Raw genomic sequence first — 22,406 nt, 5'->3', positions numbered from 1 at the left:
CACTGACTCGGCGAACTGCATGCTCTCTTCGGGGGTTTCTTAGTTATGTCCACAGTATTGACAGTCGATTCATCTTTCTACTTCGAACGTAGGTTGGCCTATCGCAATAACCTGAGCTGTCTAACACATGCTGTGTGTTCTTGTTTGGGGCCTAGGTGTTCCATAGAGGCGCCCTGACCAAGGACTGTGTGCTACCTGCGACTGGCAAATACCCACAATCCTTCTACCGCTCGCATAACAACGGCCGCTTGGTGGCGCGCGGCATGGCTGGGGTCAGGCACAAGGTCAAATCTGAAATAGACGAAATCAGAAGTTGTTTTGTATTGTTACAGAAACGCAGTTAATTACTCTACCTCTAGTAAAATGTGTAGCCTATCAGGAAAGTTACGCTCCGCTTCATAAGCACTTTAGATTTGTGACTGTCTGAAACAACACAAATACTCCAATGCCAATCAAAGACTTCAAATATTTCCGAAACGGTCATTCAGTGAGCTAAGAGGACTGGTTGAAATGCACATTGAAAACATTATCAGTCGGTATTCTGTCTTGAAGGCGCTAGAATAATTTGTCAGAGATAATGAGTTATGATTTTTACGAAAGATTCTGCCACATGTCACTTCCACCAGGCCACGGGGGCACGGGTGGCCCAGTCGTCTGAGGCGTCGCGATTCGCTGTGCAGAGTTGCGTCCCTTGGGCACGCCAGAAACCTGTGGGTTCGAATCCCGGTTCAACCCGATTATGTTTCTAGGTTCCTCAGCACCATACCCGTGCTCGTGGGTTTCACCGAAGTGGTAAACGTCTGAGACCTGCATCACTTCGGACTCTCCTCCCACATTAAGCTGACACGCCGCGATATGACTGGAATACTGTTAAAAGCGGCGTTAAACCCAACTCACTCACTCACTCACGTCCACCAGGCCAGTAGAAACCTCCCAGGGCGACGATACTTGAACGTCATGACAAAAATGGCTATGTAATTGTACGTTGGTTGAATGCTATGTTAACTATGGTATCTAAACGTAGTTTCAAACGCCATGAAATGGTTCATGGTTGTTGAACGCTTGACCCTACAGTGGGATCCACATTTTCCCAGCAGTGAATAAGTTGTACTCCCAAACGTTGCTTCTCTTTATATAAGTCAAAGATTCAGTTTGGATGTTTGTTCCTTCTAAAATCATATTGGCACAGACTGAGTGTTATTTAGCGCCGCAATCATCCATGTTCCAGCTTTATCACGGCTCACTGTATGCAGATAAATCTGAGACGGACAGGCCACTGAGAAGAAAGCTACGAGGACATCCAAACAGCCAGATCACTCATTGTAACCACCTGGCCACCAGTCGTCGGCCTTAGAGCAAGCATGGAGCACTTGGGGCCTTCTCTTCCCCTGTGCAATATGGACCCCTGATGGACCCTTGATGGACCCCTGATGGACCCCTGATGGATCCTTGATGGACACTTGATGGACCCTTGATGGACCCCGGATGGACCCCTGATGGACACATGATGGACCCCTGATGGACCCTTGATGGACCCCGGATGGACACATGATGGACCCTTGATGGACCCCTGATGGACCCTTGATGGACCCTTGATGGACCCCTGATGGACCCTTGATGGACCCCGGATGGACCCCTGACGGACCCTTGATGGACACCTGATGGACCCTTGATGGACCCCTGATGAACCCCTGATGGACACATGATGGACCCCTGATGGACCCTTGATGGACCCCGGATGGACCCTTGATGGACCCCAGATGGACCCCTGATGGATGAACCCCTGATGGACCCCTCGGGGGCATTGCCGGAAGTGTGACAAAGTGTGTGAAAACATCACGTACCTTTGAAGTATCCTTCCAATCACCACCTTCAGTTCGTTCATAGCAAAATTTTGTCCAATGCAGTTTCTGTAAAGAGAACACAAATCATTGATACGAGTTGATGTCAGCGGTGAAGATATCCTGACTGGTAAACTCGGACACCAATATTTCCGAGACAGCTACCGGTACGCTGATTCAAAAGTGAGAAATAACATTATAAATGTCATTTTGATTCCTCGATTATGTTTAACATGTGAATATTAATACAACGTGAAATAACTGACGAAAACTCAAATAAGAAATGCCTATTGTCCATTATGCTCAACAAAACGTTACTGTCACTGGTATGTTTCATGAACTGGTTAGAATAGGTCTTCAGCAACACATGCTTGCCGTAAGGGGCGACTATGCTTGTCGTTAGAGACGACTAAAGGGATCAGGCCTACTGACTTGGTTAATGCATGTCATCGTATCCCAATTGCGTAGATCGATGCTCATGATGCAAATCACTGGATTGCCCGATCCAGGCTCAATTATTTACAGACCGCCGTCATACAGCTGGAATATTGCTGAGGGCGGCGTTAAACAACAAACAAATTATAAACTGATCACCTGTCATACTTTTGTTTGGTTGAAATTTATGCATTTTGTGTGTTGTGAGGCAATATGTGAATATTTGAAAAACTGACGATCTTGAGTAATGGCTGCCTCATCGTTTCTCAGTCATGGCTCCTGACGGTAGCCGTTTGATCCACGGTAGTTATAATATGCCATTACGAGATCACGCACAAAAGAAGACACGACAAGAGAAGTAGGTCTTATGGAAGCATTGGCATCGCGACGTCAGGTTGGTCGCCAACTTAACTCATGGCGTTACCAGCCATCTTCCCAAGGCAAGGGAGTTAACTGACTATAAAAGTTTCCACCCTTGCCGAACTAGGCTGGTATTATGGAGTTACATTTTGGCTTGACTAACGCCAACTCGTTGTCAACAGCTATTTTCCAAGTCTTTTCATGTTTTTTAATCAAGATGCTCACGCATTTAGCGATGAAAGACCCGTTTTATCACAACAAAGACAGTGATTATCGATCAGATCGTCTTGACTGGGCGCCACTGTTTTGTCGAAGCAAATGCAAATGATACGAGAAGTGGAATCTGATTGGTCTAAAGGAGAGGCGTAGAAGGGAAATAACTCGTAATAGCCACTGGGGGCGCTACGATAGAGCCCAGGAATTGTATCATTGTATCCAGTCAACTCGACACCATGTCGACATTGTCAAGTGGGATACTGATAAGTTGCGGAAGTTATTTCTGTTTAGTCCAATGGTTTGAGCGTTATTCTAAGCCACTGTGACATCTTTAACCTGAACAAACCATTCAGTGGTATACCCATTTTGACCATAACGTCACTTCAGAAAACAATACCGTGAGCGTAATGTCACGGTATTTGTCGTTATCAGTTTGGAGGTGAGGTGAAATCGAGTTAAACGTCGCGTCCAAGATTATTGCACTTATATAACGACGTGCATGTACGTGTGTGTGTTTGTGTGTCTACTTGTATTAGTCCGGACTGATGCCGATTTATAGTGCTAGCTCACTGAGATACCATGCTGCAGTTTAATATGAATACCCCACTCAGACACAGTACACAAACTCCGAGCCGACCAGTCCTTGTTTTAGCCCCTTAATGCCGAGCGCCAGACAGGGTAACAACAAGTACAATCTTCTAACGTCGACCACGGACCTTCCGTTCTCCGGGCAGACGCTCTACCACTAGACCACGGAGGCGGTCTATCAGTTTGGAAAGATGGTGTGGGCAAACTACCCGTATCCCTACCACGAGATAACAGACTCTAAAGTAAGTGAGTGAGTAGGGTTTTACGCCGAATTTTACAATATTACTGCTGGGGACAACAGAAATGGGCGTTACACATTTGACCCATATGGGAATCAAACCCGGACATTCGGCGTGACGGGCGAACTCTTAAACCACTATAGGCTACCCGGACGCCCCGTTCAGCTGGTGCGCAACACATTATTTAAGTTTCAACTGGGGATTTATCTACAGAGAAATTTCATTAACATAAAACCTTGCTGTTTAACATGGTGTTTGGTGAGTTAGTGAGTTGGGTTTTACGCCGTTTTAGCAATATTTCAGCAATATCACGGTGGGGGACAACAGAAATGAGCTTCACACATTGTACCCAAGAAGGGTAATCCAACCCACGAGCTGACCACTAGACTGACCAACCGCCCACACGGGGTTTGTTTTGAGTTGCTGTTTGGCTCCTCGGAGTTATAATATTAGTTATGGTGTCTATAGTTGCCGTATACGGTCTTGGAATTTTACTAACGGTGTACGGGCTCATATGAGGTTAGTAGTGAGTGAGACTGGTTTTACGCCGCTTTTAGCAATATTCCAACAATATCAATGCGGGGGACACCAGAAATGGTCTTCCCACATTGAGCCCATGTCGGGACTCGAACCCGGGTCTTCGGCGTGACGATCGAACGCTTTAACCACTAGGCTACCCGACCGCCCCCGGGTTAGTAGTTCTGCTCTCTGATTGGTCAGTTTAAAAAATGTCGCTATATGGCTGAAATAGTGTCGACGCGATGTAAAAGTTTAACCCACTCACGGATTAATAACATTGATGTTAAAATCCATGTATCACACCAGCTGACACAATAACACTGCTTACCTTGGGCCGGCTGAAAAGGGGACAAACGAGAAAGGGTCAATTTTTGCCATGTTGTCTGGGTGGAATCTGTCTGGCCTGAAAACGTCTGGCTCTTCCCAGATATCCGGGTGGCGGTGAAGGTTGTATATGGACACAGCGACTATCGTTCCCGTCGGTAGCGTCACGCCGCCGATGTTGACGACGTCCTCCGTCTGTCTGGCGATGAAAGGGACGGGGGAGTGGTATCGGAGGGATTCCTTTAAACACAGAGTCAGGTATTCCAATGTCGGAAGGTCGCCCCTAGTTGTACAGAGAATGAGCATAACAGGGTTAATGCGTCATGTGTATCTACGGAGTCCTCAGAACCCGATTTCTGAGCAACAGTCACAGGCAGAGAGAGAGAGAGAGAGAGAGAGAGAGATAGAGAGAGAGAGAGAGAGAGAGAGAGAGAGAGAGAGTGAGTATATATAGTTTATATTTGAGTATATATACATAAATGGAGCGTGTTGATAATTGTATTTCATATTCTAGGTGCAACATATCCCACTGTCTCAATAACTTTGGACGAAGTGCGTATGAGTTTGTAGGCCTTCTTTAGCATTATGTATCTTTGCACATATATTGTAAATATGTATCATGCAAAGTGCATGATTAGTTACTGCACTTGATATAATACTTACCAGAATGTGGTAATTGTATCTACAATATTCAGTTACTATACAACCATGGATATTAAGGCAGGATATGGTACAGTAGACTACGGTTAAAACGAACACGCTTATAACGAACTGACGGATATAACGAATTTACTTTTTGGTCCCGACTTTTTGCTGTAGTTATGCTGTATATATGCTGCTAACGAACTACGGTTATAACGAACTAAAATTAGTAGTCCCTTTGAGGTCGTTATAACCGTAGTTTCCTGTATTTGCCCTCCGAATTGCACTATAAAATATGCTGGGGCCCAAAAGTGTATTAAGAGAAAATAAGCTGTCTCTCTCAGGTATTGCACTTCTTAAAATTAAACTGATTGTAATAATTAAATAATCCTTCACTACCTCGGGAGTGTTTTCATCAAATGTGTAAATAGAGAGGATACCGCTATATCGATGACACTGCGGTAAGCACTTAACCCACACCCACAAAGTCCGAGTTGAAGTTTTTTTTAACGAGGACTTCCTTATGGTTATGTGGTCAGAAGGACAAATTGAATTCATATGTCAGCCAGCATCCCACAACTGTCGCCAGCATCCCACAACTATCGCCAGCATCCCACAACTATCGCCAGCATCCCACAACTGTCGCCAGCATCCCACAACTGTCGCCGGCATCCCACAACTGTCGCCAGCTTGTGGTGAATGAGTTTGCTAATACAAAGTCGAAATCATTTGGTTCTGGTCTGAATTCCGATATTGTTAACTCAGGATATTGAAAGCCAGACTTCGCAAGATGGTCTTTTGAATCATTTCCATGCGTGACCCATTGATACCAGATTCAATTGCTTTAACAACCTACATAAAGTCTACATATAATATCGTGATCGAGTTGTCTCCCTTGGTTAACTGTACATTTTCTTGCGTGAGGAGACCCGTGAAGATTCCAGGGTAAAATAGGTCTTCAGCAACCCATGCTTGCCGTAAAAGGTGACTATGCTTGTCGTAAAAGGCGACTAACGGGATCGGGTGGTCAGGCTCGCTGACTTGGTTGATGCAAGTCATCGATCCCAATTGCGTGGATCCATGCTCATGATGTCAATTACTGGATTGTCTGGTCCAGACTCGATTATTTACAGAACGCCGTCATATAGCTGGAATATTGCTGAGTGCGGCTTAAAACAACAAACCAAAAAAATGCGTGAAGATGACAATGATTTCATACATCACTGATTGTGATGTTCATGTATGAATATGTTTTTATAATATTATTATTTGTGCATTACAGGATGTCAGTATATTATCTTCCATGGCAATAAAAAATACAAACCTCCGCCTGTGTTGGATCGTCTATTTTCCCACCACAAACTCAGTTACATACGTACCAGGTGACACTGTCTCTGTCGTTCAAGACCCCGTCGAGTTCCGTCTGTACCCTTCGCCGGTAGTCGGCGTGCTGCGCCAGGGAGTACAACGTCCACGAGATGGCGCTAGCTGTTGTGTCATGACCTATACAAAGAACGTTATCAAAACCATCTCCAAACTCCAACTCATACGACCCGTGAAGATTCCGGGGTAGAATAGGTCTTCAGCAACCCATACTTGCCGTAAAAGGCGACTATGCTTGTCGTAAAAGGCGACTAACGGGATCGGGTGGTCAGGCTCGCTCACTTGGTTGATATATGTCATCGATCCCAATTGCGTGGATCCATGCTCATGATGTCAATCACTGGATTGTCTGGTCCAGACTCAATTATTTTACAGATCGCCGTCATATAGCTGGAATATTGCTGAGTGCGGCGTTAAACAACAAACCTACCAACTCACACACTGGAACAGGAATTAGCTTTTCAATGAGCGACATAGCGTTATAACGGGGCAGATTGATTGTGATCTTGAGACTACTGCTAATTAAAACAATACACCATATCAAACCTGAACAATAATTGCACAGACAATCGACAAAAGACGTAACAGTTGTAAATCACAATATGAACATACTTGTAGGGTTTACATGACAAACGACTCAACGCTTGATTGGTATACGAAAAGAAACCCATTCGGTGTATCACTGAGTCGGTGAGTGAGTGAGTTAGGTTTTACGCCGCTTTAAGCAATATTCCAGCAATACCACGGCGGGGGACACCTGAAATGGGGTTCACACATTGTACCCATGTGGGGAATCGAACCCGGGTCTTCGGTGTGACGAGCACTTTAACCACAAGGCTAACCACCCACACGTGTGTCACTGAAGAATAGGCACATTCTAGTCAGTTTCCGTGAAATCCCTATCAAAAGTTGAAGAAATGTAGATACACATCTGCCAAGAGAAAATATCAATCTTTCAATCTTTGAAAACTATCCCTATTTACTGTCCTAACAGGGTTATCGGCGAACTGACCTTCAAACAAGATGGTGTCCACCTCGTTCTGGATCTCACCGGTCGTCATCCCCACGCCGTCCTCATCTCTGGCTTTCAGCAGGATGTCCAGAAAGTCTGGGTACCGCGTCCCCGGAGTCCCCATTGTCGATGGCGTCCCCTCGTCTGCCTGGAGATACAGGGTGGGGACACAGAAGTGAGTGAACACTAAAGTTTCATGTCTGGCTCCCGCATTGTTGGCAGACCCAACATAACTTTTATTGCGTGTCAGTCTGCATGGAACAGCATTTAGGGTACACATATGGCGGTAAACCCTGTTCTCTCTCTCTCTCTCTCTCTCTCTCTCTCTCTCTCTCTCTCTCTCTCTCTCTCTCCCCTCTCTCTCTCTCTCTCTCCCCTCTCTCTCACTCTCTCTCTCTCTATCTCTATCTCTCCCTCTCTCACTCTCCCCCTCTCTCTCTCCCCCTCTCTCTCTCTCACTCTCTCTCCCTCTCTCTCCCCCTCTCTCTCACTCTCTCACCCCCCTCTCTATCTATCTATCTATCTCTCCCTCTCTCTCCCTCTCTCTCCCTCTCTCTCTCCCTCTCTCCCTCTCTCTCCCCCCTCTTTCTCTCTATCTCTCCCCCACTCTCTCTCACTCTCTCTCACTCTCTCTCCCCCTCTCTCCCCCTCTCTCTCTCTCTCCCTCTATCTCCCTCTCTCTCTCTCCCTCTCTCTCCCTCTATCTATCTCTTTCTCCCTCTCTCTCTCTCACGCACACACAAACATACATTCTCACTCGTTCAGTCAGATTATGATCTATATGTACTGTGTTTTCAATATTAGAAATGGCGATTGAAGGCTGGACAGCGGGGAGGTGTATCGTATCTGCTTCGGATCCATATTGACTGAGTACAGACCACAGAGACCCAGGGGTTCTAGTTCATTGTGTGACCCCTACCTACCAGTGTCTTTTGCCTGGCGGCGATGACGGTGGCGGAGACGTTGTGGACGTAGTCTGTCAGCTGCTTGAACCTCCTCCCGTTCTGCGTCCTGTCGTACAACCACTGTATGTGATGCAAGGGCTGCCTGTGAACATAGAGACAGATCTACAGATACACGACACACCTGTGTGAGATATAACAGCGGGAGATTGTATGTACCTGAGCCAGCTGACCACATACACGACACACCTGTGTGAGATATAACAGCGGGAGATTGTATGTACCTGAGCCAGCTGACCACATACACGACACACCTGTGTGAGATATAACCATGACAGATTGTATGTACCTGAGCCAGCTGACCACATACACGACACACCTGTGTGAGATATAACCATGACAGATTGTATCTACCTGAGCCAGCTGACCACATACACGACACACCTGTGTGAGATATAACAGAGAGAGATTGGATGTACCTGAGTCAGCTTCTAACAGCTACTGTACACCTTTGTGAGACGTGAGATATATATCTACCTGAGTCTACAGATCACCAGCTACTGTACACCTTGTGAGACGTGAGATATATATCTACCTGAGTCTACAGATCACCAGCTACTGTACACCTTGTGAGACGTGAGATATATATCTACCTGAGTCTACAGATCAACAGCTACTGTACACCTTGTGAGACGTGAGATATATATCTACCTGAGTCTACAGATCACCAGCTACTGTACACCTTGTGAGACGTGAGATATATATCTACCTGAGTCTACAGATCAACAGCTACTGTACACCTTTGTGAGACGTGAGATATATATCTACCTGAGTCTACAGATCACCAGCTACTGTACACCTTGTGAGACGTGAGATATATATCTACCTGAGTCTACAGATCACCAGCTCTGTACACCTTGTGAGACGTGAGATATATACCTACCTGAGTCTACAGATCACCAGCTACTGTACACCTTGTGAGACGTGAGATATCTATATCTACCTGAGTCTACAGATCACCAGCTCTGTACACCTTGTGAGACGTGAGATATATATCTACCTGAGTCTACAGATCACCAGCTACTGTCCACCTTGTGAGACGTGAGATATATACCTACCTGAGTCTACAGATCACCAGCTACTGTACACCTTGTGAGACGTGAGATATATATCTACCTGAGTCTACAGATCACCAGCTACTGTACACCTTGTGAGACGTGAGATATATATCTACCTGAGTCTACAGATCACCATCTCTGTACACCTTGTGAGACGTGAGATATATATCTACCTGAGTCTACAGATCACCAGCTACTGTACACCTTGTGAGACGTGAGATATATATCTACCTGAGTCTACAGATCACCAGCTACTGTCCACCTTGTGAGACGTGAGATATATACCTACCTGAGTCTACAGATCACCAGCTACTGTACACCTTGTGAGACGTGAGATATATATCTACCTGAGTCTACAGATCACCAGCTACTGTACACCTTGTGAGACGTGAGATATATATCTACCTGAGTCTACAGATCACCATCTCTGTACACCTTGTGAGACGTGAGATATATATCTACCTGAGTCTACAGATCACCAGCTACTGTACACCTTGTGAGACGTGAGATATATAATCTACCTGAGTCTACAGATCACCAGCTCTGTACACCTTGTGAGACGTGAGATATATACCTACCTGAGTCTACAGATCACCAGCTCTGTACACCTTGTGAGACGTGAGATATATATCTACCTGAGTCTACAGATCACCAGCTCTGTACACCTTGTGAGACGTGAGATATATACCTACCTGAGTCTACAGATCACCAGCTACTGTACACCTGGTGAGACGTGAGATATATATCTACCTGAGTCTACAGATCACCAGCTCTGTACACCTTGTGAGACGTGAGATATATACCTACCTGAGTCTACAGATCACCAGCTCTGTACACCTTGTGAGACGTGAGATATATACCTACCTGAGTCTACAGATCACCAGCTCTGTACACCTTGTGAGACGTGAGATATATACCTACCTGAGTCTACAGATCACCAGCTCTGTCAACTCTTCCACTGCTTTCAGGTACGGGTGGTCGTTTCTGAGAGGAAATGGCAAAGTGAAACATGACACAAGAACCTCTTCTTTTTGATGACATGAACAATTTCAGTGAGAAGAGAATGTACATTTAGTTATTAGACCAAGTTCAAGGACAAAGACACTTCATCTGATTTAGACAAGACAGAATAAACTTAAAAAGATATGTTAAATTCATCGAATTCAAAACATGTTCACATCTAACCCTAACTATTAGTGCACATTATCGGCTATCTACCTGTATAATACATGTATCTGTCCACTGGTACATGTACTATCTGCCTGTATGGTACATGTACTGTCTGCCTGTATGGTACATGTACTATCTGCCTGTATGGTACATGTACTGTCTGTCTGTATGGTACATGTACTGTCTGCCCGTATGGTACATGTACTATCTGTCTGTATGGTACATGTACTCTCTGCCTGTATGGTACATGTACTATCTGCCTGTATGGTACATGTACTATCTGTCTGTATGGTACATGTACTATCTGTCTGTATGGTACATGTACTATCTGTCTGTATGGTACATGTACTGTCTGCCTGTATGGTACATGTACTATCTGTCTGTATGGTACATGTACTATCTGCCTGTATGGTACATGTACTATCTGTCTGTATGGTACATGTACTATCTACCTGTATGGTACATGTACTGTCTGCCTGTATGGTACATGTACTATCTGTCTGTATGGTACATGTACTATCTGTCTGTATGGTACATGTACTATCTGTCTGTATCGTACATGTACTGTCTGCCTGTATGGTACATGTACTATCTGCCTGTATGGTACATGTACTGTCTGCCTGTATGGTACATGTACTATCTGCCTGTATGGTACATGTACTGTCTGCCTGTATGGTACATGTACTATCTGTGTGTATGGTACATGTACTATCTGTCTGTATGGTACATGTACTATCTGTCTGTATGGTATATGTACTATCTGCCTGTATGGTACATGTAACTGTCTACCTGTATGGTACATGTAACTGTCTGCCCGTATGGTACATGTAGCTGTCTGCCTGTATGTTACATGTAGCTGTCTGCCCGTATGGTACATGTAGCTGTCTGCCCGTATGGTACATGTAGCTTTCTGCCCGTATGGTACATGCAGCTGTCTGCCCGTATGTTACATGTAGCTGTCTGCCTGTATGTTACATGTAGCTGTCTGCCTGTATGGTACATGTAACTGTCTACCTGTATGGTACATGTAACTGTCTGCCCGTATGGTACATGTAGCTGTCTGCCCGTATGGTACATGTAGCTGTCTACCTGTATGGTACATGTAGCTGTCTGCCTGTATGGTACATGTAACTGTCTGCCCGTATGGTACATGTAGCTGTCTGCCTGTATGGTACATGTAACTGTCTGCCTGTATGGTACATGTAGCTGTCTGCCTGTATGTTACATGTAGCTGTCTGCCTGTATGGTACATGTAGCTGTCTACCTGTATGGTACATGTAACTGTCTGCCCGTATGGTACATGTAGCTGTCTGCCTGTATGGTACATGTAGCTGTCTACCTGTATGGTACATGTAGCTGTCTACCTGTATGGTACATGTAACTGTCTGCCCGTATGGTACATGTAGCTGTCTGCCCGTATGGTACATGTAGCTGTCTGCCTGTATGGTACATGTAGCTGTCTGCCTGTATGGTACATGTAGCTGTCTGCCCGTATGGTACATGTAGCTGTCTGCCCGTATGGTACATACAAGTGTCTACATGTAACTAACTACCTTGCGTTCTGTATGTCATCTTCACATGTCATGCAACACCGCAGAAGGATCTCCAACGTGCACGGTTTTATAACCTTGAACAGATCGAAGCTTTTTCCACTGGCCGCGTAGCTATCGATTTTACACTGGAAAAAGACGGTCAATATTATTCGATTTCAAAAGGTTAATTTTAGACAAGCACGTGCATAACACAATGTACATATCGGGAAATAGAATTTGGGTAGAACGTCTGCGTGACGATCCTGTCATGTTTACGTGACCATTAGTACGTCAATCTCTCCCGTCATGCATCCATTAGTACGTCAATCTCTCCCGTCATGCATCCATCAGTACGTCAATCTCTCCCGTCATGCGTCCATCAGTACGTCAATCTCTCCCGTCATGCGTCCATCAGTACGTCAATCTCTCCCGTCATGCGTCCATCAGTACGTCAATCTCTCCCGTCATGCGTCCATCAGTACGTCAATCTCCCCCGTCATGCGTCCATCAGTACGTCAATCGCTTCCGTCATGCACCGTCAATACGTCAATATCCAGCCATGCATCATCAGTATGTGAATCTCTCTCGTCATGCACCATTAGAACGTCAATATTCCGTCATGCATCATCAGTATGTGAATCTCTCGTCATGCATCATCAGCACGTGAATCTCCCGTCATGCATCATCAGTACGTGAATCTCTCGTCATACATCATCAGTACGTCAATCTCTCGTCACGAATCCATCAGTACGTCAATCTCCCGTCGTGCATCATCAGTACGTCAATCTCTCCCGTCATGCATCCATCAGTACGTCAATATTTTCCGGCATGCACCGTCAGTACGTCATATCCCGCCATGTATCATCAGTACGTCAATCTCTCCCGTCATGCATCCATCAGTACGTCAATATTTTCCGGCATGCACCGTCAGTACGTCATATCCCGCCATGTATCATCAGTACGTCAATCTCTCTCGTCACGCACCATCAGTACTTCAATATCCCGTCATATATTATCAGTACGTGAATATCTCGTCATGCATCATTAGTACCTCAATCTCTTCCGTCATGCATCATCAGTACGTCAATCTCTCTCGTCACGCACCATCAGTACTTCAATATCCCGTCATATATTATCAGTACGTGAATATCTCGTCATGCATCATTAGTACCTCAATCTCTTCCGTCATGCACCGTCAGTACGTGAATATCTCGTCATGCATCATTAGTACCTCAATCTCTGCCGTCATGCATCCATCAGTACGTCAGTATCTCCCGTCATGCATCATCAGTACGTCAATCTCTCACGTTATGCACCATTAGAACGTCAATCTCCAGTATTGCATCCATCAGTACGTCAATCTCCAGTATTGCATCCATCAGTATGTCAATCTCCAGTATTGCATCCATCAGTACGTCAATCTCCATTAATTGCATCCACCAGTACGTCAACCTCCAGTCATGCATCACCAGTACGTCAATCTCTCACGTAATGCTCCATTAGAACGTCAATATCCGTCATGCATCATCAGTATGTGAATCTTTCGTCATGCATCATCAGCACGTGAATCTCCCGTCATGCATCATCAGTACGTCAATATCCCGCTATACATCATCAGTACGTCAATCTCTCGTCATGCATCCATCAGTACGTCAATCTCCAGTATTGCATCCATCAGTACGTCAATCTCCAGTATTGCATCCATCAGTACGTCAATCTCCAGTATTGCATCCATCAGTATGTCAATCTCCAGTCATGCATCTATCAGTACGTCAATCTCCAGTATTGCATCCATCAGTACGTCAATCTCCAGTATTGCATCCATCAGTATGTCCATCTCCAGTATTGCATCCATCAGTATGTCAATCTCCAGTATTGCATCCATCAGTATGTCAATCTCCAGTATTGCATCCATCAGTACGTCAATCTCCAGTATTGAATCCATCAGTATGTCAATCTCCAGTATTGCATCCATCAGTATGTCAATCTCTAGTATTGCATCCATCAGTAGGTCAATCTCCAGTATTGCATCCATCAGTAGGTCAATCTCCAGTATTGCATCCATCAGTACGTCAATATCCCGCCATGCATCTTCAGTACGTCAATCTCTCGTCATGCATCCATCAATACGTGAATCTCTCTCGTCATGCACCATTAGAACGTCAATATTCCGTCATGCATCATCAGTACGTCAATCTCTCGTCATGCATCCATCAGTACGTCAATCCCCCGTATTGCATCCATCAGTACGTCAATCTCTCGTCATGCATCCATCAGTACGTCAACCTCAAGTCATGCACCATCAGTACGTCAATCTCCCGTATTGCATCCATCAGTACGTCAATCTCTCCCGTAATCCATTCATCAGTACGTCTGTCTTCGTATCTTACATACATCATTTCGCCAAGTCATCCCGTCATCCATCCATCAATACGTCAAGCTATCCAGTCATCCTTCCATCAATACGTCAAGTCATACAGTCATCCTTCCATCAATACGTCAAGTCATACAGTCATACATACATTAGTCATCCCCTTCCTCGTCATGCATCTACCAGTCATCATCGCCGTCACAATAAATATTTCTGATTTGTGTGCATGACGTTCAATGACCAACCAGCAGCGTATCAACAGCAACGTTGTAGATGTCCACGTAGGGTCGGAGGATGTTGAAGTGGAAGGTGGGTGTGATGAGACGACGTGACCGCTCCCATGTCGCCCCTTTGGCAATCAATATGCCGTCCCCCAACCAAGGCCTGAAGAACTCGAACACAGATCCCATCCCGTACGGCTTGGGCGCTGAAACCGAATATCACCACATTACGTCTGTTTTATAAGTTCCATGTATTCTCGGGCTACTTCAAGTATATGGAATTGTTGAAACTGTTGACATAGTGAGTGGGGTGGGTGTATCGATGCTTTGAACAGTATTTCAGTTGTATCAAGACGGAACAGCTTTCTGTAATATATGATCATGACGAGGCAGTCTTGTTTAGACACGTACCATTATGGTGGAACCTACGAGCATGGGTATGGAGTTGACAACCTGGACAAAAAATGATCCGGCGAAAGTGAGTTCACGACCATAGCAACAACGCGTGTGGTCTGACGTTGATTAATGAATATTTTGCATACTCGTATATGCAAGGGGCCGACGTATGGTTCCTGTAGAAAGTGACAACTTGGAGAGGTTAGCCCCGGAGCACCCAGCCTAACCCTAGCCTGAGGGTAAGACCTTTCTTCTTCTCTTTCAATCTCTCTGGACCAAGGCTTATATAGCCAAGGTCACCTGACTTTTAGTAAGTAATAGATTTAAATGGTAACAGTAATTCATCAGTGACATACTTGCACATCTCATTCAGGATGGCAGACGGTCGACGTACACAAAAATGGGGATTAATAATTAGGATTAGCATCTATTAAATAACAGCAATTACACCGGTAAGTGATGTCATGGCTCCAGGGTAATGAGCCTTTGCAATTAAATGTTCTTCAGACAATGGGTGTCGTAAATCAGTCGCTATGACAATAGTTTCTGACATGGCTAGGGGACGCAACTCTGCGCAGAGAATTATGGCTCTGTAGACGACTGGGCCATCGTGCATCCATAATTTGTCACATAGATCATGTGTGTATTGCCATGCTATCGGACATTGCTTAATTCTTGTCATACAGTGGGGATTCCCCCCAGTATCCAATGCTTGTCGGCGACGTGACTAAGTGGATTGGGTGATCAGATGGATTGATTGGTGACATTGTTCCCTGGGCACTTGTTCATAATATACATCACTGGAATGTCTGGTCGTGATATAGATTGAACAAACAAACAGATCTCGTTGAAAGAAATATAATATGACGTCATGACACACGAGTTCTTTACCGATGCCATGTTCTATTACACAGTTCTTACACGTTTGAAAATGTAATTTCCTGTTTTCGGTAAAACGTAGCGCTGCTTCAAGTGAAGTGTGGGGGCACAGGTGGCCCAGTCGTCTAAGGCGCCGCGATTCGCTGTGCAGAGTTACGTCCCTTGGGCACGCCAGAAACCTATGATTGTCGGTTCGAATTCCGGTTTGCCCCGATTATGTTTCTAGGTTTGTCAGCACCATACCCGTGCTCGTGGGTTTCACCGAAGTGGTAAACGTCTGAGGCCTGCATCACTTCGGGCTTTCCTCCCACATTAAGCTGACACGCCGCGATATAACTGGAATACTGTTCATAGCGGCGTTAAACCCAACTCACTCACTCACTCAAATGAAGTGTTCGCTAAGTTGTGGCCTTACCTGATGTTTTGAGTACCGCCTTGACAGTCTCGGGGTGACACACTTGAATGGAGGGGACCAGGGGACCAAACCACACCCTGTACATCTTGGGGAATCTGTGGGTGAGGGACAGCTCGTATTCCAGGCGACGCTCCTCGTCCACAGGGAACTACACACACATACACTGCCGGATTACTGAACATCAACAAGATACTTAACAGGTATATTTCTGGAGCTGGAAGTTGAACAGAGCTCGACTTCACAAAGCGATCTTAGCTTCGTCTCCTGCAATTCACATATTTAAACACTGACCAAAATAGCTGGAGTAGAACTGTTTAGATGATTTTGCACCGGATATAAGAGTTATCCGCACTTGTTTACTGCTTATCGCAGACTGGTGAGAGTGAGTGAGTGAGTTTGGTTTAACGCCGCTTTTAACAGTATTCCAGTTATATCATGGCGTGTCAGCTTAATGTGGGAGGAAAGCCCGAAGTGATGCAGGTCTCAGACGTTTACCACTTCGGTGAAACCCACGAGCACGGGTATGGTGCTGACAAACCTTGAAACATAATTGGAGCGAACCGGGATTCGAACACACAATTATAGGTTTCTGGCGTGCCCAAGGGACGCAACTCTGCACATCGAATCGCGGCGCCTTGGACGACTGGGCCACCCGTATCCCCGATAAAGATGGAACAGGGGTCAGCTTCACAAAGCGATCTTAGCTACGTCTCCTGCAACTCACAGATTTAAACACTGACCAAAATAGCTCGAGTAGAGCTGAACAGATGATTTTGCACCGGATATAAAAGTTATCCGCCCTTGTTTACTGACTATAGCAGACTGATGAGGAGGATGGCTGTACCAAAACAAGAGCAACAAGAGGGCGAATCGATGCCCTTCCGAACTGATTAATTTCCTATATATTTTATAATGTTATAATAAGCGCCGTGAAGATTCCGGGGTAGAAAAGGTCTTCAGTAACCCATGCTCGCCGTAAAAGGTGACTATGCTTGTCGTAAAAGGCGACTAACGGGATCGGGTGGTCAGGCTCGCTGACTTGGTTGATGCATGTCAATGATCCCAATTGCGTGGATCGATGCTCATGATGTCAATCACTGGATTGTCTGGTCAAGACTCGATTATTTACAGACCGCTGTCATATAGCTGGAATATTTCTGAGTGCGGCGTTAAACAAAAAACCAAACAAATGTGTGAAGATGACAATGATTTCATACATCACTGATTGTGATGTTCATGTATGAATATGTTTTTATAATGTGGATATCAATTTATTATCTTCTATCTGAGTGCGGCGTTAAACAACAAACCAACCAACCAATCTAATGTTATAAGGTACAAATGCATCCCAAAAACAAAGAGTATGCTGACAGATTCAAAAATGGCGGGTACAATGCTTTGTTTGGGTTTTTTCGTGATGGAGAGAGAAAGTCACGAAATTACGGAATCAGTAAAGGGTATGGACAGTGGACAAACTGGTCAATAGTCAGTGGTCATTTCCAATCATGAAACGAATTGAGCTCATGGTTTCTAATGAATGAAAGTGGTTATTAGGATGTGTGACAAAGGCGGGTCAGCGTCGGTAACTCTATTAAGAGGGGTAGAGCGTCCATCCAGAGAGCGAAAGGTCTAGGGTTCGATCCCCGTCCGCGTCATACCAAAAGATGTAAAAGATGGTACTTGCTGTTACCCTGCCTGCTCGGCATTAAGGGTCTAAAACAAGGACTGGTCGGCTCGGAGTCAGTATACTGTGCCTGAGTGGGGTATTCATGTTAAACTGCAGCACAGTATCTCAGTGGGTTGGTACTACAAAATCGACAATAGGCCGGACTAGTCCAAGAAGCAAAACACATACACAAGCATGCACGTCGCTTAAATAAGTGCAACAATCTTGAACGCGAGGTTAAACTCGACATCCTCCCCTCCCCCTGACTTAGTTCGACTTCCGTGTCCCAGTAAGCACTACCTTATATGGAAACTCATTACTATCCCTTGTTCTGCTTTGTGGAATGTCGAACACTGATTGATTCATTCAAAAAACAAAAAAACAAAGGCCGTGTCCTCAAAAGATTTCATCTCTGACGTCATGCTTATGTTTGCCTCTTTATGGGTTATTCCTGCATCCTTAATGCGCGCCATCTGTCGGTGGTGCTGAATGTCTACTAATCAGCATTCGTGCACGTGGTAACCCGGATGTAACACAACCGGCATGATACTTGGCAAGATTTCGAGTGTGACGGCACAAAGAAACGTGACCTCTTGTGTTATCTCTCTAGTATCTACAGCATGAACTTTTAGATTAGATTTTGTAAAAAGCACAGACTGAGCAGTCCCAGTCGCTGTCTTGGCTGCGTGTAGAAGGGGCAAGAACCCTGAGCTGATGATGAGCCTAACCAGTGCCGGGATCACTCAAACCCTCTTTCATGCATTCTTTGTTTTTATAAGTGAGTGTCTGAGTATGGTTTTACGCCGCTTTTAGCAATATTCCAGCAATATCACGGCGGGGGACACCAGAAATGGGCTACACACACTGTACCCATGTCGGGAATCGAACCCGGGTCTTCGGCGTGACGAGCGAACGCTTTAACCACTAGGCTACCCGACCGCCCTGTTTTAATATGTAATAATGACAATGTAACAATGTTGTACGGGACATGTAGAGTTCATGTTGTTGTATTGACACAAACCTACTCATCATGTTACACTTCAAGTTAAACTAACAACGCTGGGGTTTCTACCATTTCTCACAAGTTAAACTTTGTACCGGTAGAGATAACGCTTTGTTTTCACCAATATCATTTTACTCACCAAGTGCAAGTTGCCAGTGATGAATGAGAAGTCACTCTCCCCTGGAAGTGAATTGTAAAACTTGAAGCGTGACACAATTGTCCTAATCCACTGGAGGAATCTGTACAGTAGATAGATCACTGCTGCTGTGACGATCGTCCCCGAAATGTTGTCACGTAGACTGACGTCCATGATGTATGCTTTTAACAACCGGAAAATATGACACCACTTGCTGCCGGCTACAATTGTCCAGGTTGGATGATGATGTGATCTATTAGCGCAGTTTATAGGTCACAGAACATGCATTCAAATAAATTCGGTCACAAACACGTCCCCTGTAGGAGACGAGTCGAATCACATCGTCGTGTGTAGAAATACAAGCAGACACTGAAATAGAGCATGGCGGGTTCCACAAGCTCGCCTCAAACCTGGTTGCAGTGACCTAGTAAGCAAACGGTAGAACGATATACTGCCAGTTTTTTTGTAGGTACTGCTTTGTTGTTGTTTTACGCCGCACTGAGCAATATTTAAGCTATATGACGTCGACCAGACAATTTAGTGATTGATATCATGGGCATCGATCTGCGCATCTGGGATCCAATGACAATCAATCAGCAAGTTACCAAGTCCAATCACTTAATCCATCTATTCGCCTCTTAGGGACTTCCCGAATAATGCAAACTGGGCAGTTGTAACCTAGCGAGGCCCAACCTCACCCCTCCACCCCCACTAGTCTCACCCCCACCTCATCCCTCCACCCACCCCTTGCCCCTCCACCCCAACTAGTCTCACCCACACCTCACACCTCCACCCCAACTAGTCTCACCCACACCCCACACCTCCACCACCACCAGTCTCACCCCACATCACACCTCCACCCAAACCTCATCCCTCCAATCCCCACTAGTCTCACCCCCACCAGCCTCAACAGTCTCACCCCCACCTCACCCCTCAACCACCACCAGTCTCACTCCACCTTATCCCCCATACCCATCCCACCCCACCTCTCCACCAACACCAGTCTCACCCCACCTCATCTCCCACCCCATCCCACCCCACCCCCACCACCCCTACCAGTCTCACCCCACCTCACCCCTCCACCACCACCAGTCTCACCCCCACCCTATCCCCTTCTCACCCCTCCACCCACACCAGCCTCACCCACACCTCACCCCTCCACCACCACCAGTCTCACCCCACCAGTCTCACCCCTCAACCCCAAAACCCCTACCAGCCTCAACCCACCCCACCCCTCCACCAACACCAGCCTCACCCCTCCTCACCCCTTCACCACCACCAGCCTCACCCCACCTCACCCCTCCACCACCACCAGTCTCACCCCACCTCATCCCCCACCCCACTCCACCCCTCCACCCCAACCAGCCTCACCAGCCTCACCCACACCTCACCCCTCCACCCTCACCAGTCTCATCCCACCTCACCCCTCCACCCACACCAGCCTCACCCACACCTCACCCCTCCATCCCCCCAAGCCTCACCCACACCTCATCCCTCCGCCCCACCAGTCTCACCCCACCTCATCCCCACCTTACCCCCACCTCACCCCCCACCTCACCCCTCCACCATCACCAGCCTCACACACACCTCACCCCTCCATCCCCCCAAGCCTCACCCACACCTCATCCCTCCGCTCCACCAGTCTCACCCCACCTCATCCCCACCTTACCCCCACCTCACCCCCCACCTCACCCCTCCACCATCACCAGCCTCACACACACACACCCGCCTCGTGATTCAGACAGGATCGCTTTCTCGCAGAATACCGAGTTTCTGGGAATTAGCCGGATGTTATATTTAGTACTCTTGTAAATTCCCCTGTTCCTGAGAAGTACTTCAAGTTCATATTTTCATCGGGCCCTCTGAAAAGCTGAATGATAAGGCGTTTTGAGGGGTAAATGATGTACGTAATACAGCATACAAAATAGGCGTCATAAAGCGTGTATGATATATATGACATGTCGTACACGCAATGCAGAGTATATGATTGGCGTTATACAGAGTACATGATTAGCGTTATACAGAGTACATGGTGGGCGTTATACAGAGTACAGGATTGGCGTTATACAGAGTACAGGATTGCGTTATACATAGTATATGATTGGCGTTATACAGAGTAAATTATTTGCGTTATACAGAGTATATGATTGGCATTATACAGAGTATGTGGTTGTCACTTAACAGACAACATAATAGGCGCTATGCAGAGGACATGACAGGCATTATACACAATATGTGGCTGGCGTTACATGATTGGAGTTATACAGAGTAAATGACTCGTCTTACAGAGTATGTGGCTGGTGTCACACAGAGTCTATGGTAGGTGTTATACACAGTTATGATAAGGCTTTAATCGTGTTATTTGATAGCCGTTAGGCACAACGTCTGACATATACCATTTTTAGCCGTGAACATCATGGGGACTAGGATATCACAAATATCTGTAATTTAGTCATTATCTAACAATATAACATAGTTACGCGATAAATCGCAAAGAACGATGGAGAATGCAGTGTGGCTTATTTCTAGATAAAACATTGTTCTAATATGACGGTATGGTTTATTCTCCCTGCAGTGTTTTATTGTGCGATATACTACTCCCACTTGTCATTAATTTCCTTTGATGCATGTTTTCCTGAATATACGTGTAAGGGTTTGGAATACTTGGAATACTGTTTTGTGCACATTATATATTCTGCAGACAAAGGCTTCTGAAGATCGAACGGTCTTCTCTGTGAGATCACCGATTCCCAAGTTTTGAACAATTAATGGTGCTATTTGAATACTTTCCATGAGGGTCGTTTGGTTTGATTAATGAAGTAGGATGTGGTGTCATACCAGGTTAATGCATGAAACAGATTTCTTGTTGGATCTCTTAGTAGGTTGTTGGAAAACTGCATCAACGGGTATATATTGCCGATTCATGGCGGTACCAGACAACACACACACACACACACACACACACACACACACACACACACACACACACGAAAGCACGCACTCACAAACATACACTCACTCACACACGCCAGGGAGGG

At 45.7% G+C, this 22,406-nt stretch overlaps 2 protein-coding genes across 2 annotated transcripts; one reads left to right on the top strand and one right to left on the bottom strand.

The window, feature by feature from the left end:
* LOC139473213 (cytochrome P450 4F6-like) lies at positions 1–20,055 on the bottom strand. The gene is made up of 11 exons (XM_071255735.1): positions 19,372–20,055; positions 16,564–16,711; positions 14,898–15,079; positions 12,303–12,427; positions 10,501–10,563; positions 8,483–8,606; positions 7,560–7,707; positions 6,544–6,667; positions 4,527–4,805; positions 1,845–1,910; positions 1–291 (listed from the first exon to the last, which is right to left on the bottom strand). The coding sequence occupies exons 1-11, from the start codon at positions 19,540–19,542 to the stop codon at positions 192–194; spliced, it is 1,530 nt and encodes a 509-aa protein (XP_071111836.1). The 5' UTR covers positions 19,543–20,055; the 3' UTR covers positions 1–191.
* On the top strand, positions 19,570–21,104 carry LOC139473136 (uncharacterized). The gene is made up of 2 exons (XM_071255655.1): positions 19,570–19,603; positions 20,137–21,104. Exons 1-2 carry the CDS (start codon positions 19,570–19,572, stop codon positions 21,102–21,104), a joined length of 1,002 nt encoding a protein of 333 aa, XP_071111756.1.
* Positions 21,105–22,406: the final 1,302 nt, after the last annotated feature.

Source organism: Haliotis cracherodii, unplaced genomic scaffold, assembly GCF_022045235.1.
Source record: "Haliotis cracherodii isolate W230 unplaced genomic scaffold, xgHalCrac1.p SCAF_27, whole genome shotgun sequence".
NCBI lineage: Eukaryota > Metazoa > Mollusca > Gastropoda > Lepetellida > Haliotidae > Haliotis > Haliotis cracherodii.
Note: the sequence above shows the minus strand (reverse complement) of the source record. Positions and strands in the feature narration are given on the sequence as shown.